The sequence below is a fragment of the Phaethon aethereus genome (genome assembly GCF_964289735.1).
Source record: "Phaethon aethereus genome assembly, chromosome: 3".
Classification (NCBI taxonomy): domain Eukaryota; kingdom Metazoa; phylum Chordata; class Aves; order Phaethontiformes; family Phaethontidae; genus Phaethon; species Phaethon aethereus.
The window spans coordinates 88682578-88704785 of NC_138576.1; the positions used below are offsets into that span (position 1 = coordinate 88682578).

Genomic DNA, 22208 nt, shown 5'->3' on the forward strand with positions numbered 1-22208 from the left:
CCGGAACCGAGCCCTGGGGAACACCGCTTGTGACCGGCCGCCAGCTGGATTTAACGCCGTTCACCACAACTCTCTGGGCTCGGCCATCCAGCCAGTTCTTTACCCAGTGAAGAGTAAACCTGTCTAAGCCACGAGCCGCCAGTTTCTCCAGGAGAATGCTGTGGGAGACGCTGTCAAAGGCTTTACTAAAGTCCAGGTAGACAACGTCCACAGCCTTTCCCTCATCCACTAGGCAGGTCGCCTGGTCATAGAAGGAAATCAGGTTGGTCATTGTCCCATTTCTTCCTCTTGAAGTTTCCAGTGAGAGGGATTCTCTGAAGTGGTGGCCTTATTCTCCTTTTCAGCTGTTCTCCATCTGCTTGCTAACCAGGATGTGGAAGTGTTCTGAAGACAGACCAAGCCTAAAGCTCAATTAATGTGGAAGTACAAAAGCACACACACCCCAAAAAAAACGAAACCCATATAAAATACGAGCTTATCTGGTGGTTTGCTGGACGCTGCAGAAATGCTTCTTATAGGAGAAGAATCAGATTCCCCAAAGGTCAAGGAAACCAAACTTAGATTATGAGTAGCCTTAACCTTTTGCTTTTAATTATGCTGAAATACCTGATGACTACTGAATAGTAGATAATTGCACGTGTCTACACCTAAATATAATATTTCACTGAAAGTATAGTGTTTAGTACACTTTACAACATTCATATGTATAAATAACATTATCTTAACAAAATTCTCTTCTTTTCCCCATTGATACAAGTTGCAATAGACATCCAATCAGTACGTCTTTTCTTTGATTACACCCAGGCGGTTGGGCAGTGATGTTCCTTTTGCTCTCTGCCTCATCACCTGAGGTCAAGGCCCAGTGAGATTGCTTCATACAACAACTGCAGTTCTACAAGCTGGGTCTTGGCTAACCTAACTGCACCCGGCCTGGGTTCCTGACACTGTTGTTATAGGTGGAGTTCCTGTGACTGACTTCAGGCTCTTTCTTGCCAGTTTACAGGGCAGCAGATTTAAGACTGCCAGCAGGAGTGTCTCTAATTCTGGGGTTTAGAGGTTTGAAATTTGAGGCATTCTGGAAAAATACAAGGCAGGCCAAATTATTTGGGATGTTGGCAAAACTATTTGTCACCGTGTAGAATGCTGGCTTCTAAAGCTGCCAAGTGTTTATACTTTATAAACCCTTGTTTTTATATGGTAAATTTTTCAATATTAAGAATGCAAATGTGAACAGCATTTCTGAGACTCAGACATAAACTTTTGGTAACTCATACTGATCAGATGTGTCTCAGTTCTGATTTTTATATTTGGCCTACTTTAAGTATATGTCTCCTCTGACCTCTGTTCTTTCACCTTATAACACGTTATATTATCAGAATATTAATGAAAAACTCCCAAATTAATTTATAATAAGTTGATAACAATTGTGTAGTGAAAGAGATAAAAAGAAGTAAGTCACAAATGATGTACTAGGCCCTTGCCCCATGAAAGGGCAAGTAGAGCCTTCTAAATAAAGGAATATCCCAATGACAGTGCTGTGAGTTAATGAGTTGTGTTAAGAAGTTCTCTGTTCTGTTTCTGTTGGGAAAATATACATGTGTTTGTTTCTTTTTAGCTGAATCATTCTTTAGTACTCTTGTATACATTACACCAGTGTTACTCAAGTTTCTCAGGTTAGACATTAGCACTGTTTTTCAGTGAAACGTAATTTGAATAGAAGTAGAGTTTTTCACATTTTCAGACACTGTGGTTGGTTTAAACTTCTCGGGGAGGCAGCTGGAGGTCTCAGCTGCAAGGAGTCCATTACACTTTCAGAAAAGAGGGAGGGATGAATAGGAGCCGGAGGAACAGAGCAATGAGTTACAAATATTATCGGTGCTATATTATATATACTTTATAAAGTTTTAAAAAATGAATCACATTTGTTAAAGTCATTGAGATTAACAGACTTCAGACAGGTGAATTCTGAGTCAATAGAACATGGAACTTATGTGGACTGAGCCAGGTGGAATACATTGCAAATTCAGAGTCCCTCCTCTAAATGTTTTTCTGCATGGTTCTGGAAAACCCTCCATTTCTCTCTGCAATCGTAGTTTCAGATTTATCAAGAGTCACCCCTTTAATATGGCCAGTACTTATATTTGGTATAATTTGACAGGAAGGCTTTTGTTGCTAGGAACCTTCCCCTTCACCCTGGTTAGTGGATTTTGTCTTTATCTTTAAAGGTTGGACAGGGAATCTTAATACTTTGTTGAAGAAAAAAACCATCAATTGATGGCAGAACCTGTAGATAAGATAACTAGTAGATGTAATAGGTAGCCATTAGTAGCTTGGTTTTGGTATGGTTTTTTTTTTTAATGGTGAATGTTTCAAAAATAATGTTAAAAACAAAGATGTTGATTTTTCAGAGATTCAGGAGCCCAGCTGTTCGGTTAGTTCCTGAAAATGAGTTCTGTGATCTTTAAGACTTTTATTTGACAAGCATATCATAGAATATTTTTTCACAAAAAGGTGTGTTTCTGACCCAAGATCAGAGAAGTTAGAATTGTAATGGTTTCAAAACTAGCTAGGGAATTGTAATGGTTTCAAAACTAGCTAGGGATTGGCATAAAGATGCTTGTTTTCATCCAGAATAGTGAACTTACACTGGAAATGTACCTATTGTTCCTTCCTCATGATGTAGTACTTGGTGACTTTTTATTAAGTGTACGTAGTATTTTTTGTGCAAGCAACATCTTACTGCAATAAATGGAAAACTGGAAAATAATACATGCTATTCTTTACTTCCTTCAGAAACCTCCAGAAGCTGCAACTGGAGATTTGCCAGCCCTTTCTGATCTCGTTCCTATAATCAATGATCAGTCACAGTACATTAACCATTTAGAAGCAGAAGTGAAGTTTTGCAAGGTATTAGACAACATATTTCACTTACTAACACCTGGGTCCCCTAAATGTGAATTGACTAAGCGTACACTTAGTCTTGAGATTGATTGTTGTAATGACCAAAACTGAACCAAATGCAGTTCAGTAGATACAGACCCTTGCCATGTGTCTTGGTGCCTATGTAGTGTTTAAGTCTACTTTAAGTCTTTGAAGACATTTTTATGTCCTATGACAAATACAAATAAGCAATCTTTTTTTAAAAAGTTGTATGGAAATTCAAGCTACAAAAATACAGAATCGGTCTTTTCAGTTTTCTTAATTCTCGCGTAAGAGTTAAAATAGTTGAGAATGTTAATGTGGGCTTTTGGTCTCAAGATGTATTTAAATGTTGATAGCCGTCTCAAGGAGCCTTTTACATGCAGTTCCTGTATCCTATAGGAAGAATTGTCTGGGATGAAAGATCGAGTACAAGTAGTTGTACTTGAAAATGAGGAACTCCATCAGAAACTGAAATTCTTAACTGCAGAACATATGTTGAGAGAACAAACTCTTCTAGATGCCTCGGTAAGTTTTTATTTTTCTGTTGTTGTTTTAATCAGTGTTCAGGGACCTGATTCTTTTTAAGGAAGGCTATACAAATGGTTATCTGCAAACGGAATTTTAGTCAAAATTTAATGAGAATTTCTACGGGTAACATTATTGTAGGTTGCCAACGTAATTAACTTGTTTATTGGTTCTTATATGGTACTGTAATGAAAATTGTAAGATTCAATACTTACATAATTAATATTTGTTTAAAAAAAACAGCCTACACAATTGTAACTGAAGTGTTAATATTTTTATTTTAGGCAAATACTCAGAACTCCTGGCCTGCAGGTGGTAATGACTGTAGCATGCGTCAGCCTGTCACCTCATCACCAGCACATAACAAAAATCAGACTTTTGTTACAGCAGCTGTTGGAGAAATAGAAAAATGGCCTGTAGAACTGGTTGGTATTAACTTGCTTTGCAAAGTCATACCTTTGCAAAACCTTTTGATGCTTGTTGTTGCTGTAGTTCTGATGATTAATTTTGTAACAGGCATACAGGAGGAGTTTTGGTTGACTGAACCTGAGTCTGAGGTCAAATTTTATTCTCTTAAATGACATCGTATTATTATACCCTAGTTAATATTATTATCCAGTTAGACACAGATGGCAGGTTGTGTCTGCAGATGTTGACTTCCCAGAGTTAAGTCTTGTCTTAAGAATGTCCTGTCTGTTGTGGCTCCACTGTACTTTGGGTGTTCTTAACAGTAACACAATGTGCCAGCAGATGGGAACTAGCTGATATAATTTCAGTAGCCCTCCAGGCAAGCTCTTTTGCAATGAGTCTTTCAGCAGTGCTGGCTCAGTAAGGTACAAAAGTAGCTTTGTGCAGTCTCTTTTCCCTAAGCTGAATTACACATTTTGTGCTTTTAGAGGTATAGAGGAGCCCTAGTAATTCAGAAAAGATACTGTCTCTATCCTGTATTTTTAGTTTGGGAAGATATTCTTAATTTCTTTGATCTGAACTAATGGGGTAGCGTTGCCAGATTTTGGAAAAAACATGGTTAACTGAATGTTTTGGAGTTTTTTTATCCATGTGCATACGTGTACTGTGGAATTTAAAGGGTACTTTAATTCTTCAAGATAATTATATGTATTATTTTTTTCCCAGTAAAATATATTTTTGTGCATTGTCTAGAGCTGAAAACCTCCTCAGTGCTCCCGGCCACCTGCAGTTGTTTGAAAGCTGTTTTTTTACAGTAACTGCACTTTTACTTCATTTGCCATACTTAAAGCAAGAGAATCATATTCGTTGTGACTTCTTACTAAGTGTCATAGCTAAATTTCTGGTGCTTTATCTGGTTCACTATCACCATTGTATTTAACATTGGTGTGGTTGATTTATATACTTAGTCCTTCACCAGGTAATAAGAGTAACTCACTGTATTATAAATAAATAGCCCATCTACTTGAAGTTCTTCAGAATTCCTCTTTTATTTCTGTTGACTTGTGGGAGAGTAATAGCAATCTCAAGACAACATCATCAATTTGTGTAAATCAGTGTAGAGGGCTGCGATTGGAGATGAAGCAATTTACCATATGAGGATCTGGCAAGATGTATAGAAATAAAAAAAATGGGAGGGTTGTTCATTTTGTAGACTTTCACAAGTGTGAAATTCTTAGATATATCTGACACTAGTATTTCAACAAGCTTGTATCTTCAGGGGAAAAGAATGCATGTGGCTAATGTCTAGATTTATTTGTAAAGACAATGTTATGAAGAATGCAAAAGACACTTCTTTTCTCCCATCTTTTCTAAAGGAGAAACTAAAACTTATTTATCAAGAAAAAGTCAATATCCTTGATGCTCAAATACAGTCTCTAAGGTAAAGTGAAATGTTTTTTTTTTTTCTTTAAAGTTATTGTTAATGATCACTTCATAACAACATGAACCACTTTTAATTTGAATTTAAGTAAGAGAATGCCTGAGTGTCATGTTTTCTGATAGTGTCCCTGAAAGCTGGTTTTACGTGAAGTAAAAATACTTTTCTCAAGTATAAATGTAGCAAAATTGAATGTACTGCTACCATATAGCAACATTAGCAATATATAAATTTTATCAGTTCAGTTGAACTATTGTATTTATAGAAACTACAGTTTTGAGGCATGCAGGTAGTGTTTCTAGTCATGTAATTTGCATACCTCTAAAGACAAAAATATTTGAAAATAAGTCCTCACGTACTCCTAAAAATATTAAAGGTTTGAATAGGTAGCAAACTATGGAAAAACAGAGAGAGGCATCCACTTTAGGATTTGGTTTTCAGGAGTAAACTTCTCCCTGTACACCTGCTGCTGAAGCTGTTTAATTACGTTTTTTCCTAAATAAACTGTGGTTTTATATATCTGAAGATTCTAGACTTTTGTGTGTGTGTAAAAAGAGTTACTGGTAGGGAAACAAATTTAAATATGCCCTCTGCAGTGGTGAAATCTTAAACGTGCAAAGCCAATTGTGCTGGTGAAAGATTAAAGGAGCATCTTAAATTTCAGCTGTGTAACACAATTTCCCCCACTGCCTTGGCTTGAAGTGTTGTATGTACTCAGAAATAAATATTGGAGGCTAAAATAGTGAGAAAATTTCCACAAGTACATTATTCAGCCTCTTAATCTCTCCTAAGGGGCGTTATCTTTCAAACTGTAAGTTCTGCAAAGCACTTGAGCATTTGCTAAATTTCAATTAAAGTGAGAAATTATATTGCTTTAAGTGAGACTATCTTTGTTTTTAACTTTTAGCATGAATTTACATAGGCCTCGCTGATTTCTGTCCAAGATTTCCCAACAATAGGTCTGTTATACCACGACTGTCTAAGGATATATGCAGAGCAAATTCTGTTCAGGTTGTAGTGGATTATATTTAATAGACCAACTACTAAAATTGGAAAACGTGCACAGAAGATTTCCCAGATGGAAATAAGCATTCATGCAGTGTATATATCATGTGCACAGTAAATCCAATGCAACCAGAATGTGTCAGACTTACTATGTGTGTGCTGCCCAGATGGCCTGCATAACAAACCAAAAGCTTTGGATTCATTGCACAATTTGTCACATTGATCTATATGTGCACAGTGTGCGTTTGTCTGGAACTTCCTGATGTCAGCATTCCTACTGCTTGTGCTCTCCCTAGCCTGACAGATGCTTGGAAATTCTGGAGAAAATTCTTCAGAGCACCTGGTAAAAATTTTGGAGACAAGCAAAAAACTTACCCTGTTTTTCTGGAAATGTGGTTGACCTCAAGTTTGCGTGTATCACTGGATCAAAGTGAATATGCTGAATACATTTGGATTTTGTCGAGGGAGTATAAGGGACTTTTACTTTATATTGTAACTTTGCAGTTAAATTTGAGAGTAGAGAAGAAACATGAAGTTAGTGGTATTATTAGTAAGAACAACAGAAAAAAATGTTAGCTAGGGTATTGAAATATTTATACAGCTGGTAGTGTTTCTTGCTAATGAATCCTTTACTCTGTTCAGCCAATATGTAAGCCTACAAGTTTTCTCTAACAATTTTTGGTGTAACTTCACTATTTTCTGACACTACCGAGGGAAGGAACAAATTCTATTAATTTTTTTGCTATTAATAATTTTGACTGGGCAGTTCAACTATTATTTCTCTGTTAAAGTCTTCCTTAGCCTACTGAAATTTGTAAAAGAATGTTCATTACAGGGATTCTTACAGTTCTTTTTGGGTTGCATCTGTAATTATATATTCCATATGAATATATCTTGTAGAAATGTTGGATTGCTCAAATAATATTTCTTATTTCTACTTTCTAGAAAAGAACTTTCAGAATCTCAGAAGACATGCAAAGATTTGGAAGGAAGGCTAAAACACCAGAAGTCACTCGCTTCGGCCACAAATTCTACCCGGGTTGGTGGTCTGTGTCTGAAATGTGCACAGCATGAGGCAGTTCTTGCACAGACTCATTCTAATGTTCACATGCAGACCATCGAGAGGGTAACAAAGTAGGTTTGAGGGTTATTTACTTCCTCATTGAAAGTACAGTTGTTTATATTAAACCATATAAGTTTCAATGTGTTGGGTTGCATTCATAGAGAGGTGTGTGATTACACAACAATGGACTCCCAAGCTGAAGTTACAATGCTAAAATCAATGGCAGAATAAGAATGTAGGTCCCAACTGCTTTGAAATCCATGGTAGTTTTGCTACTTATTTCAACTGGGAAAGAATATTAGTCATTATCTTGTAATTATGATACCTGGAGCTGTCCAGGTAATCAGACTGTTGACAGTCTGTTTCCCACACTATTTGTACAAACAAACCCTTCACTCTGTCAGAAAAAATATTATGGAAGTTCATATATTTTGATTGGTTATTTCCTGCAAAAGTTCCTTCTCTTTCTCTAATTGGAAGTTTTTCTAGCTCCACCTTATTCCCTTTACACTTGGCCAACTTTTAGGATACGTCAGCAGTGTAATCTTTCCCCCCCCTTGAATTTGCTTAGTGGGTCAAGTGTTTGGGATAGGATGCATCGCGCCTCCCTAACTACAATAAGTCAGGGAAAAAAGTTCCTTTGGATAAACATAAATTAAATTATTTGCTGCAGCCTTTTTTTAATTGCAGCTTTTATTTAAATGCTTTTTAAAAACAGCTGAATATAATATATATAATTCAGAAATCCCAACAGCATTAAAATGTTCTTTTCTTAAAAAATTCTGCTGGTCAATCATCTTCAAAAATCTTACTCTTTTTACTTGCTAGTAGCAATGATAGAATACCGCAGCTTCTCCAAGTTTGTTAGACAGACATCTATTTCCTGTCAGATACCTGAAGCTTCCTAGGATTTCTGAGGCTTTATAAAGAGCCTGCTGGAGATTAGGTAGTGGGTCAATTAGAAGCAAGAAGACTGAAGGGGCATAGTACATATAGTCTGTCGAATGGATATTATCTCTACGCATTAGATGTCCATTGCCAGGATTTATATATTTTTCTATTGTCAAGTCTAAGAATTTTCCAAGAAAGCTCTCTGTTGCTGAAAAGTCATGTTTCAAAATCTACTTCTGTAAGAGAAATAATTATTTGTCACAGACACTGGAAAACATGAACAAAGTATAAATCAACACATTCTTGTCATCTTGTATTATAGAGCAGTTTGAAATACAAGATTTGAGCTGACCTATTTATCTATCTTAAACCATTATTTCAGTTTGAGATGTAGTAAAGCTACATCGTCCTGTGATGCAACTTCCTAAAAATGAAGTTATTTTGGTAGGCATTTTCAAAGGGACTTTGCCCAAATCTTGTTGAAATGAAATCTGAAAATATGGCTGTTAGTTCTCTGGCAAATACAACTGTGTTATTATTCTACACAACATGAAGGAAAAAAAAAAAACCCAAACACAATAGTTTTCAGCCAGAGTCTCTAGTTGAACTTAAAACACAGGCAATTATACTTTTAATTGAAAAGCTTTCAACATATGAAAATAATGAAAAGGTGAAGTTCGTTATTAACAGTTTTACCAATGGTGCTTCACCGTTTGGTATAAAGCTCAGTTTCTTAATTAACAAAAGTTCAGAAGGGATGTAAAATCCAGAAGTTTTATTGTTTAGTTTAGTTCCAGTTTGCAGTAAAAGGCTATTGATTTTCATTTTATATACTTAGTGATCTGAATTACTTGTTGAACCTAACTATTCCTTTTATTTTTTTCTCCGTATTTTACTTTTACTGACAATGTAATTTCGTATTGCTTCAATCTGTTTTTTTGGAAACTTGCCGTTTTTCTTTTTGTTTGTTTGTTTTTTTAGCATGGAGCCCCATTTTGTAATGCCAACAGAATGTTACTCAGCTTCAATATATTTATTACTTGAGCTATGTTGTCATTACTGGCAGCTTCATTAATGGTCTATCCTTCTGAAGTGAAGGACTGTTCATCAAGCAAATTATACTTTTAATAACTGCCAACCTAGCAGCATGCTGTCTTTCACTCTTAACCCATGCTGGTTTTAGTCTTGCTTCATTTACCACCCTTATGTCTTTTATCTGTTAACATTTGATATTTCATATACCTGTTCGTTTTTTTTCTCTTGAGAAAAGATATAGAAGAAATATCTGTTTTTTCTTTATATGCAGAGAAAGAGATGACTTGATGGATGCACTTGTTTCACTGAGACAAAACATGAGAGAGATGCAGCATAGAGAATCTAATGCATGTGAGCAAGTTAAACAAGCTGTGCAAATGGCAGAAGAGGCCAATTTAGAAAAAACAAAGGTAATTTCATCAAGAAACGAGCTTTTCAGTATTCAGATCTACTGCAAATGTTAATTAGTTTTCATGCTAATGAGAGAATACACACATAAGACCTTTATCATGTGTTGATATGATATTGTAGATTTAAAAGAATTGCACTGTGTGATTGTTTCTCAGCAGTAACATGAACTCTATATTTGAGCTCTTAAATTCTCATCAAGGCTGTAGGGTGTGTTCCGTTCTTAGGCCATCACTTAAATTCTCTTTCATAGCTAGGTGATAGAAATTGAATGGTAGAATTTTCAAAGGCTTTCATGACATGTAGGAGGATAATTCTCACATCACATTTCTGAGCTACCCTGGAAAAAATATGTAAATGCTTACAAACAAATCTTTTGCCTCGGATGAGTGCAGTGCAAGAACTGGTTAGGTAACAGAAGTCTTTGAAGATGAGAAGTCCTGTCTGATGTTACCTACAGGAAGCTTTTGGTGCTATGTAAATAATACTGATAAAACCAGTTTTTATGTAATGCTAGTGTTAGCCCTAGTTACTATGTAGAGTCAACTGGTATTGAACTAAATTATTTTCTTGATATTTAGTGACATCTACTGTATTATTAGTGAATTACTATGGAATTGAGAGAGATTTGGGTTTTTTTAAAGGCAATGCTGTTGCTTTTAATAGTGGTCAAGATTGATATAATTGATCTGCTGATCGAATTGGTATTATTCATCCAATGCTGTAAGAGAGTATGTGTGTGTAAGGTCTTTAACTATAAACAGTGGGGAAAAATGCTGAGTTGGAAATCCTATGTACTTGTTAAATTTTCCTTCAGAGCATTACAGCTCTGTGTTTTACTGAAAAAAGAGAAAGAATCCTTCTGACCCCACTGTTCACCTGTCACATCCTGTCCCTGAGGAGTTAAATTTTTAAATTGCTTACTTTTTTGGGGGTGGATTCTACAGTTGTCTGATAGAAATTATTGACTTAATGCCACTGAAAACTGCACAAAATGCTTTTCTTCTTTTATGCAATGAAATGATCTGATCTTCCTTCTTTTTTCATTTGGTATTGGAAATCTTTATTTTAATATTTAAAAAGAAGATTCTTATAAATTCTTATTTAGTATAGCTTATGTTAGAAATACGGCCTAAGAATAAAATTTAGTAAGACAAATTAGTAGAACCTTTAATAAAATGGGTCTTCGTACCTATACTATTTGTGCCACGTAAAGAAAGCAACTCCGCAGAGTCTCTACTGGCCACCCTCTTCACTGCAGCAAGGAAATGGGAAGTGCTGTCTGTATACAAGACTGAATAGTAGTCTGTTTTTGCCATGCTCAAAAACTGTTGTAATACAAAGGAACAAGGAGAAATATTTTACTTATGCTGCATTAATTCAGCGTTTTTACATGTACTGGTATTTCTCTTGGTAAGTAGAAATCATCCTTTATTTTCCCAGTCCTATTCTACTTTTAAGGTAAAGTGCTGTTTTCCTTTTTGATTATCATGGAATCCAACAGAACAGTCCACATGAGAAAAGTGAGGAGTTGGCATCTGGAAGCCTGAAGTGTTATAACTGCAATTTCATCACCTGGTTTACAGAAAGTCTAACCTCAGTTACTTATAATTTAAAAACACCGTTTTTTCTTGTCTTTCGGTTGTCTCTGTGGTATGTGGCCTCTTGCCTGTTGCATAGAGCAAGGAGGAGATCTGGTAAGGTTAAACTTCCATAGCTGAAGCAAATCCAGGAATGTATTTTCAACGTAAATGTCATAGAAGAATAATTGAACTGCTCATTATGTCGTCAGAACAGTGGAGCTAACAAAATACACATTTCTTCTTGCAACTTATTTTTTCTAGAATTGCATTGTTTTACATGTCTGCCAAACTACACCAGTCTTACGCAGGTAATTATTTGCTGATGATAAATTCCTACAGAAGAGGATTCAAGGCAATAGCAGAGGAATTCCCTCACCAAGGTAGACTTGTGATAGGAAAGAGATCCTGAGGAGGGTCCTACAGAATTGGTATAAACTAATGGAGACTGTTAAAGCAATCTCTAAAAGTTATGGTTTAATGTGCTTCTCTCAGGAACAGCCCAACACCAAGGAAACTGTATATAGGGGATTGGCTTTGAGTAAAAAAAAAATAAGCACTTTAAAAAAAACTAATTTGAAAATAAAAGGTGGTACAGTAGGATTCCTAAAAGCAGGTTACTTCAGCTTCCTTGAAATAGGATATGCTGAGCAGCAGTGTGTGGTGGGTTGACCCTCGCTGGACACCAGGTGCCCACCAAAACTGCTCTATCATTCCCCTCCTCAACTGGACAGGGGAGAGAAAATAAAATGAAAAGCTCATGGGTTCAGATAAGGACAGGGAGAGATCACTCATGAATTACTGTCAGAACAGACACGACTTGAGGAAAATTAGTTTAATTTATTACCAATCAGAGCAGGATAATGAGGAATAAAACCCAAATCTTAAAACACTTTCCCCTCACCCCCAGCCTGGGTCCCTTCCACACGGTGCCGTCCTTCAGGAGCAGACTGCTCCAGTGTGGGTCCCCCACAGGGTCACAAGTCCTGCCAGCAAACCTGCTCCAGCGTGGGCTCCTCTCTCCATGGGTCCACAGGTCCTTCGAGGAGCCTGCTCATGTGGGCCTCCCATGGGGTCATAGCCTCCTTTGGGCACATCCCCCTGCTGCGGCGTGGGGTCCTCCCCGGGCTGCAGGTGGAGATCTGCTCCCCCATGGAGCTCCATGGCTGCAGGGGCACAGCCGGCCTCACCAGGGTCTTCCCCAGGGGCTGCTGGGGAACCTCTGCTCCCGCACCTGGAGCCCCTCCTGCCCCTCCTGCTGCTCTGACCCGGGTGTCTGCAGGGTTGATCCTCTTGTGTATTCTCACTCCTCTCTCCAGCTGCAGTTGCGCTGGTTTTTCCCCCCCCTTAACTGTGTTACCCCAGAGGCGCTGCCACTGTTGCTGATGGGCTCGGCCTTGGCCAGTGGTGGGTCCGTCATGGAGCCGGTTGGCATCGGCTCTGTCACACATAGGGGAAGCTTCTGGCAGCTTCTTAGAGAAGCTACCCCTGTAGCACCCCTGCTACCAAAACGTTGCCACGCAAACCCCATACACACTGAAATGATGAAATGGAATCTAGTTTACTCATGGGCTAGAAAGCTGCCCTTAAGGTTCTTTGAATACTTTGCATTTACTTAATGGAGTAGTGTATTTCTGATTTTAAATGACAACACTCAACTCCTATTCCTTTGGCAGGGATACCTCAGCATAAATTGATAGATGCTTTTTTAGAAGATAGTGTCTACTGTGCTTCTTGCATATGAACTTATGTTTCTTCTATTTTGATAGAAAACACATCTATAACCTGTGATTTAGCACTTCAAATTAAGCAGGACATTTAGGAGTTTTGCTAGCATTAATCTTCTTTATTTGATAAACCTGAAACGAAAATAAAAAATATTGTTTCTTTATATCTTCATTTACATCTTCTAGGTTTCATCATAGCCTTCTGTAGTCCGTAATTCATTTAAGGGGGAAAACAAGTAGATGTGCATATATTATTTGTTTATTTTTTCCTTCAGCTATGCAGTTAGGCAGTAACCACAGTGTTTGTAATGAGTCAAATATTGGAGCCTCGCTCTAGTGATGTACATTCATTAATTTTAAGTGCAAGGCAAATAATCATCATAGATTTAGAATAACAGCTACATATTTGGAATATATACTCTGAAAAATGCTTCCATCTTTGCCATTACTTTTAATATCTAATAGATTTATAAAATACAGTGGGACATGTGTATACATACAAATGTACATCTGTTTTCTATTTGTTAATCCTATTCTAGGCATTAACACAGTAGGGTATGTATAAATGTCATAATAGCTAGGCAAAAAAATTAAAGATGTCTTTTTTTAATAGGAAATTGTTTTTTCTGAAGGCATTAGATAAATACCATGTCTGTTTAAAATTTTAGATTTCTTCCACTTTAAAAAATCATTTTTTTTCTAGGCTCTAATCCAGTGTGAGCAGCTGAAAAGTGAGATGGAACGGCAGAAAAATCGTCTTGAAAGGGAATTAGCTGCCCAGCTAAATAAGAGGACTGATGAAAAAGAAGCGCTGCGGGAAGAAATGAAGAAGGAAAAGGAGGACTTGGCAGCAATGGTATGAGTTGGGTTTTTTCTATTTGCGTATTACAACGAGCATGTTGTTCTATAAACTTTCAGTTTGCTTGTTTTTCATTTTGTTTGTTTTGGATTTGAGAGGTCAGTAAATCATTTCTACCATTGCTTTAAAGCAGTGGTAGATAAATGATCCTTTGAGTCTGAATAACTGGGTTTTATGCTATGTCACTAGATACATATTAAGTTGTTAATGTTATGTGCTCATTTTAGTTTGCATAATATTTCCTAATGCACTTTGTCAAAGTAGGAAAGGGTTAAGTAATATGTCATGCAAGGTTTGTACCTAGCTTCTTACAAAGATTATTACTGAGGTTGCCATGTCAAGCATTCAGAAGTTAGCCTGTCAGATTTAGGATTCCTTGCTATTTTGAGCTTACATATAGATATATACTAATATTATAACATTGTAATTGCATTCTAATCTGGTATTTTTCAGAGTAGTTTTGTCATATGCTTAATTTGCCCACCGCAGAAATGTGTTGGAATCTCTTTTTTTCTCTTTTACTGATCTTCATAAACTCCTTGAGACAGCATCTGTCTCATCGTTTATACTGTGACCATTACAACAGAACCTTGGTAATCTTGTTTTAGACTTCTGGATGCTAGTGTATAATCTGAGTATAAAACACAAGGATTTTCTGCCCAATGTATTCTACAGAGGAAACCTCATAGCAGTAAGTCTATGAGATGTGATGAAGGAGGCACTTCTAAGGTGACTGGAGAAAGAAATGGGCAGAAGAGTAGAGAGAGAAATGCTCCATGAATTAGTAGTTTTCCTGCTTGTTTGATGTGCAACCTCTTCAGCCATTTTCTGGTGGAGCTTTGGAAACATTATTGTGAATTCCTCTTCTGATTGTAGGCTTTTTCCTTTTTGACTACTTTTAGAAATAAGCCATAAAGTTTATAAAATCTGGAGAGCACAGACTGCACAGGAAAAACTATTTAAGTTTTTAAAAAAAGAGGAGGTACTTTAATAGTGTTGTTGCTTGTGAAGTGGCTGCAAAGCTACTAACATAGGCAGGGAACCACAGTGATACGGTTGTATTTCTGGTATTATGAGATGATGGAATAATGTTCTGAAGCTACTACAGGAAGGCAAAGCCTTTGACTCCAGTTCCAGATATTAAAACAGGAATTAAGCACAGTGATAGGGGCTAAGTGATATTTAAGAAAGTGAACTGTTGTAAGTCATCGTCAGAAATCTGTTGCGAAGGCAAAGTGAAAAAATCAACCTTTCACTAGAGACAATGAGACATTATTAAGCAATTCCTTGTTTGAATCCTTGCTATCTATTGGAAGTTATCACTCTTATGCATTTAGTTGTTTAGTTGCAGATTTGCTTTAGAGCAGAGTATGCACTCCAAAATACAGCCTATTAGACAACCATTTCCTACCTTTTTTGGTAAAAAAAATTCACTCCTTCATGTTTTACTGGAACTGATTCCTTCTTTGAGTAGTTGTAATCAGTTTTCTAAATCCTACATAGATGTTAACATATCGTGACACTATGATGATGTCATGCTTGGTAATTAAAGGTACGGGATGACTTTGTAGAAAACTATGATTATATATATGCATGATTTACGCCTACATATGATTAACTACTTTTATGTTTCAGGGTTGTGAGGTGGTAGAAATGGTATACTGTGCATTAAGTCAACGTCCATATGAATTTTTATCACTTTATGAAGTGATTTGTTTAAAGGGGAGAATTGCCATGATACGTAAATCAGGTGGATGTATAATGAGTGAAAAGTAGTTATGAATATATAATCCTCTAGGTTTTGCTTCGAATTCTTGTAAGTTAACCTAGAACTGTCAGACACCATTATTTCCCCTTATATTAGTAAGCTTCAGGGCTAAGTAGCTGAAGGGTCACTGTCTCTGTTTATTTTTACATTTTTTAACCATTCAGCAAAATTTGGTCTGAATTAAGTTAGAATTTTTAACGTGCTATTTCTGTATGGTTTTTGTACAACATCATGCTTTGATCTATAGTGCTGAAATGTTTTTTGACCTTCAAAATTAATTTAAGATCTGTGGTTAAAATGACAGTTTTCTTTAGCTGGGGGAACATGACTTGGTTTAAATCAATCTGCATAAGGATGGATAAGAAGCTCTTAAATAGTACTTACAGCCGCAAGACTAATGCAACCAGCTGCTTCTGACACTTTGTCCATACTAACAAGTCCTGGAGACTAGTCCAGTTGATGAAAAGTTTCAAGTAAACTATTGTGTGATAAGTCAATTCAAAATAATGAACCTATTGTTAAAATCATTTAGCCATACTCTGCTATATTTTTAAATTATATTTTATTACTTTTTACTATAAATATGTAATTTTATATTATGTATTTAATGGTATCTATTTTGGCTACATGGAGTTTCTTTCAAGGAGAAAGTCCCACAAGATTCACATTGTGTCATTACAGTGTTCCTGGTCTTTTTGCAGGTGATGGCCATGTCTGAGAATGTGGCCATGTTGGAGGCTCAGGTAGAGAGAATTACAAGAGAAAAGAACTCTCTAGTTAATCAGTTAGAAGAATCACAACATCATCATGCATCTCATGAAATGGAGATGAATAAGGTAGGTGCATTTATAAATGAGTATTGAGCTTGGTTTTCCTTATCACTGTGGCCTGAAAGATGAGATTTTTTTTCTTTCTGCATTTTGCTCTGTATTGGTAAAGAAGGTGGGATAAATGTAAACTTCATCTGAATATCCCAGAGGCACAATTTCACATGTAAAAAGATAACTTTTTCAGTCTGCCAAGTCACTTTGTGATGCAAAAGCTAACCTTTCTACCTTGCAGACTATGCAAATCACTACCTAAAACTGCAAGCCAGTCTTTCATTAAAAATTGCATTTGATGTGAATGAGACAACATAGTATTCAACCCTGTCCTGTAATTGCTAATCTCTGTGATACGCAGTGCTAAAATAAAGGGAGCTGTATCAAATCATTGTTTTTCAATACTGTCCTGTGGAATTTGTATGTAGTGTACTGCTTTATTCATTAGTATTGATGATATGCATTTTAAAAAGAGGTCTTTCTTCCAGCTAAGAAATGTAGTTTAATATCTATCTATGTATGTGTATCACTTCTGGATGCTTTATTTTGCACATTTTTCAACCTATTAGAGCCTTAATGTGGGTCATGACATGAGAAAGAAAAAACAATTGCCATCCAAAATTTATGCTGGAGTGTGACATATAGTTAAAGTGATTATTTTCATTACCTTAGTTTCCTCATTCAGTTGTTACAGAAATAACTTCCAACTTAATGAAGATGAGGGCTTGCTAAATTTCTATAGACTAGACAATCTGAGAATTCAAATTTGTTACAACCTCTTGAAATGTCTATATACTTTACCAATAATCCTAGGGCCAGTCCTACCTCCTCAGTTGTTAACTGCAAGATTTTGGCAAGCAATTCATTCTCTAGGTCTCTAGAGACTTCTGGAGAGGTTTTCATCAGCTCCTGTCTTCCTCTGCTGTTCTGTTGGTAGAAATAGGTGAAAGTATTGCGGAACACTTACAGCAAAAAGTCATCCAAACTTATTAGAAAATTTAATTCTACTTCAGCTGAAAGACAAATGAGGGAGCATTTTAAGAATGTCAAAATGGTTTGATTTACTATTGCTGAAACATGCTTTTGGTTTTTCAGACTGGGTTCACAGAGGACTAACATCACTTACCGGGGGGTGTGGGAAAAAAAGTAGTAGATATAAATATCCACTGGTCTGGAAAAAACAATTTTATAGCCTACCAATTTGAAGCAGTCTCCCAGGAGAGATGACACTGTGGTTCCAGTCCCTGCTTCACTTAGTGTTAATCAATACAAAGTTGAATAGGTGGCCACCTTGCCGTAGTCTGTGCTGTGTTGTTACTGCACTGTCCTGGGAGATTGGAAAACTGCATTTGTGTGTCTCTTCTGGATTGAGAAATCTCAAACATCCCAGAGGAGGGTCCCAAACGTTGAGCTGTCGGGACTATGTGCATCATCCTGACATTTTTCATTGACTATGTAAGTGACATCTATGCTTGTGAATAAGACTCCTTGTTTCCAAACTCAGTTTGCCATTATTAAAAACAGAAAATAAAAACATGTTTCCTTTTGAATTTTATCTGAAATGTTTTTTTTTCTGCATGCACCAGAAGTCAGGGAAAAAAGTTTGGAGTGAGAGGTTTTTTTCTTTCATTCTGAACTATGAGGAGACTGAAAAATCCAGTATTATTAGGACAGCACCATCTGCTGATTCTTCTGTGTTATTCCCTTTGTACCATGTATGGGGGAGCTGAAGGTGAGGATGGCTGTTCTTTGGGTTTTTGTTTTTGGGTTTTTTTGGGGTTTTTTTATTTTTTTGTTTTTTTTTTTTTGCTCGGAGGAAGTGACATGTCACACTTTGTTACATCCTTCATATAAAGAAAGGAGGAGGTAGAAAGGCAGGGTTGGCAATCCATGCCAGTTGCATTTTAGGATTTTTAGTTGCATATTTTTTCAGTATTAAAAAAAGAATACTTTAGTACTTTGCTATTCTTCAGAGCATTTTCTACCTTGTGCTATTTGCAGCAGGGCTAAAGTCACAAAGTGTCCTTTGAACTTCTTAGTTGTGACAGTTGGTTTTGGTTTTTTCCTAAGGTGATTTAATTGCAGTATGCGCATTTACTTTTACCCTACCTTTTTTTTAAGAAGAAGAAAAAAAAGTAGTAAAATGAGAAGGGGAGTGAGACTTAAAAGTAGAAATTAATTTGGGTTGTAGAATGTGTGTGAGGAGATTGCACAGGGGACTGTAGCAGCAAATTAAGTGTGCACATCTAGGAAGCAAGTCTGGTGAAAGAATAGAAGTGGGTCAGGAAAGCAGAGTGAGTTGGAAAGAAAGTTCTCTAGCTGCGAGCAAACACATTTGTGTTTTCCTTAAGGAATGTGCATGTATTTATCTTTGGTCAATTAAGGTGAAATGAACAGGCACAAATTGGAGGGGATTGCATGGGATAAGGACAAAAATGGGGACAGCTCGTCCACCATCCTTCTCCATTCCCAAAGTTCAAACAGAATCCTTTAAAAGTAGTCTTAGACTGGGAAATGAGAGAATAACATCCCTGTTAAAGTTATGTGGGAGGGATTGGTGTGGGGTTTTTTTCTTTCTCTGTCTTTCTCCTAAGATGTCCCTAGAACCCTTGAAGTTGAGCTGCCTTCAGGTGGAAAGGAATGAGGAGGTAACGTAAAGAACATCGCAACAGCAGGGAATAATTGCTGCCTTTTTGGAAGTGATACTAGGTTTCTTTAAATGTTGCTCTGATACCTTTCTTCTGGCCCATGCATATATTTGGATTAGGCATTGTTTTTAAAAAATTTATCTTCAGTTTGTAGTAAGTCTTAATGCTCTGATCTAATTTTGAAAATTATTGTATTAACATCTAAACATTTTCTTTCTTAACATTGGCAAGAAATGAATAATTGGCAAGATAAGAAACTATGCCCATATATAAAATGTAGTGCGATAGACCCTTTACTTGTAGGTTTTAAAAGTGTTGACACAGACTTTCTTGGGATTTTAAGAGAGAATGGGAGAAGAATATAAAACCAGCAACTGTAGTTTAACTGTATTTAGTAGCACATGTATTTACAACATAAATATTTATACTTAGCAAAATCTTGATGCAAATATAATTGAATCTAGAAGGCACTGCATATTTCAAAGTTAATGACTGTGTAGAGAATTCGGATCCACCTTTTTATATAAAAACATTTACCATGTGTAGTCTTAAAAATCTGTAAATTAAAATATGTTGCATTTAAATGACCTCTAGAGGGCACCAAAAGATCTAATAGCAAATCCTGGGCTATGGATTCTTCAAGCTACAGATCATGTTGTCTGTGTAATCTAACAGGTGTGTGGAGAAATGCGCTATCAGTTGAATCAAACCAAAATGAAGAAGGATGAGGCAGAAAAGGAGCTCAGAGAGTACAGAACAAAAACTATAAGGGAGCTTGAAATTAAGGACCAGGTAAGAGATAATACTGCTATAACTTTGCAGTTATTAGAAGCCTGAGAAGGGTTGTTTCGGAAGCTGGAATGATTCGTTTTTCTAGTAGTGGTCATTTATTACTGTTAAATGGTTTCTAAATTTATGGCAACAGGCCAGCTATTACTGTTAAATAAATACCTCTTGGTTATCTTATTCTTGTTTTCAGCCCTAGTATGTTCAGTTTTACATAATACTCATCCCATGCTGTCATATAGAATTACTCTATCATATGTATTAATACAGTGTAATTAAATTGTATGTACTATATACATATGTTTATACACTTTTTCTCACAAATAAATCCACACATAATTACGCATACATGCAGCCTGACAAAACATTAGAGATTCTAAGTATAATGTAATGATACCAAAAATGAAAATCATTTATCTTCCAGTTTCTTTAAAGATTCAAGGTTAATGAATGCTGGGATTCATAGAAAAGTTAAAAAAAACAAAACAAAACAAAAAATAACCATTTAGAAAAAAAAACTATATAAAAATTCCACTAGGCATTAATTGTTGATTATCTAAAACTGTGTTTTATAATAATACAAAAACCAGTGTATGCCTTAGAGGTAGTCTGTGAGAAAACATCCCATGCAGTAAGAAAGATTATTAGAGTAACCTGCGACATACTTGGCAAACAGCTTGAACAGGTGTAATCTTCATGTTTTGAAGTGTCCTTTTTGTTGAGGTTCTATACATTTTTCTCTAGGTTTTCCACCTTCCAGTTGTTACTTCATAAGTTGTGATTTGCACATGAGAGTGGATGTCTTCTGAATACACAGATGTATAAGATGCACATGAGGATTTTTTTATATGCATTTTGTTATTAGAGCAGCCTATGGGTTTTAAATTGTTCTTTTTATTATAAATCAGTGAACACATCAGTCCCTGTGTAAGGATACATGTAGGGAAAAATGCGGTATTTCTAAAATTATATTTTTATTTATCAGTTCCCCAAAATATTAATGTAGGACAATAAGTTTATTAATTTAATGAAGTATGAGCTTAGGCTGGAAGCAATATTAATTCAAATTATAATCAAAAGATATGTAAAATCCAAAAGTAGAAGTTTACTAGGTAAAATAACTCTTCAATATGTATAGAAAAGCATACAGTGCAGAAAAACAGGGGCCTTAAAAGCATTTTGTTTTCAGGGTTGGATTTTTTTTCTTTTTTTACTCCTGCATCCTTTAGGCCTAAGGACATTTTAAAAAACAAAAAACAGGCTTGTCGTCTGTGTCTTGACAGATATCACAGATAAGAGAGTTGGCATAATCTTGGCATACAAATAAAACAGGATGTGTTTAATAAGATATTTGAAGAAGTATCTTGGTTTTTAAATCCTGTTCTCCAACTTGCTTAAGGATTGCCTTTTGAACAAATTGCAAAATTCAACAAAATATTTTAACCTCATATATCGACATACTGGTATTTCATTCGGTGTGGGAATGAATACACCAAAATGTGGTGATTTATAATTTGATAAAGTGAAATGATGGGAGGGGGAGTTCCTATCAGCAAAGATTATTAGAGTAATTCAATAATGCGTAAAGTAATTATATTGTTAAAATATGATTGTTGGTCCTTTTAAAAAAAAAAAAGGAAAACAAACTATTTTGAAATTCTCAGGCTCAGCATCTAGCAGCTGGTTTATAGCTGTGGCTCTAGTAACCAAGAAAGTTCTGTATAGGTCCTAATATTATTTCATATGTTAAAAGGCAACCAAAAAGAATGTGTGTACATTTTGGGGTGGGGTTTTTTGTTGTGTTTTTTTGTAAAATTTTATCCAATATTAGTAAGTCATTGAAAATTATTTCATTTAAATGAAATGAAAACAGCGCAATTGCATCTAGCTTTGTATTTAAAGAAAAACCTAAAATGTTTCATCTTATACGGCAATGAAGAGCAAACAGTAATTGTTCTTTGGTCTCTCAGCCATGACCTGACCTTCTGGCTAAGAGAGTGAGTTGATACCTTCCTTGGCCACCATCTGTTCATAATAGATAAGTATTTATTTTTTAAAAGCAGAGACACAACAATGTGTGAATATTTTCAGGCCATTCTATATTAAATTGGGCATTTTTCTGTTTTAAAAGACAAGGCTCATGTTTCAGATTGTCTTTTGATATATTGAAAGCAACTTTACTGTTTCTTGAAGTATGATTGTATTTTTAATTGTGCTGTGGATAACTTTTAGATTTGAAGATGTATTTTAGTTTCTATGTAGTGACTTTTAAAAAGGGATTAATCAGGTGTGCCAGAATAGGCAGAAATCCCCATATGTACAAT

The 22208-nt window shown here is 35.9% G+C and overlaps 1 protein-coding gene across 1 annotated transcript in view; it reads left to right on the top strand.

Moving 5' to 3' along the window:
- Nucleotides 1-22208, top strand: part of SDCCAG8 (SHH signaling and ciliogenesis regulator SDCCAG8) — a gene marked incomplete at both ends in the record, with an annotated part of 112486 nt that overhangs the window by 13347 nt on the left and 76931 nt on the right. The window contains 9 exons of the mRNA XM_081997735.1: nucleotides 2794-2907; nucleotides 3322-3447; nucleotides 3732-3872; nucleotides 5232-5296; nucleotides 7244-7432; nucleotides 9559-9697; nucleotides 13706-13858; nucleotides 16331-16465; nucleotides 19774-19890. Coding sequence (XP_081853861.1) covers nucleotides 2794-2907; nucleotides 3322-3447; nucleotides 3732-3872; nucleotides 5232-5296; nucleotides 7244-7432; nucleotides 9559-9697; nucleotides 13706-13858; nucleotides 16331-16465; nucleotides 19774-19890 — 1179 coding nt within the window. The remainder of the gene's footprint in view (nucleotides 1-2793; nucleotides 2908-3321; nucleotides 3448-3731; nucleotides 3873-5231; nucleotides 5297-7243; nucleotides 7433-9558; nucleotides 9698-13705; nucleotides 13859-16330; nucleotides 16466-19773; nucleotides 19891-22208) is intronic.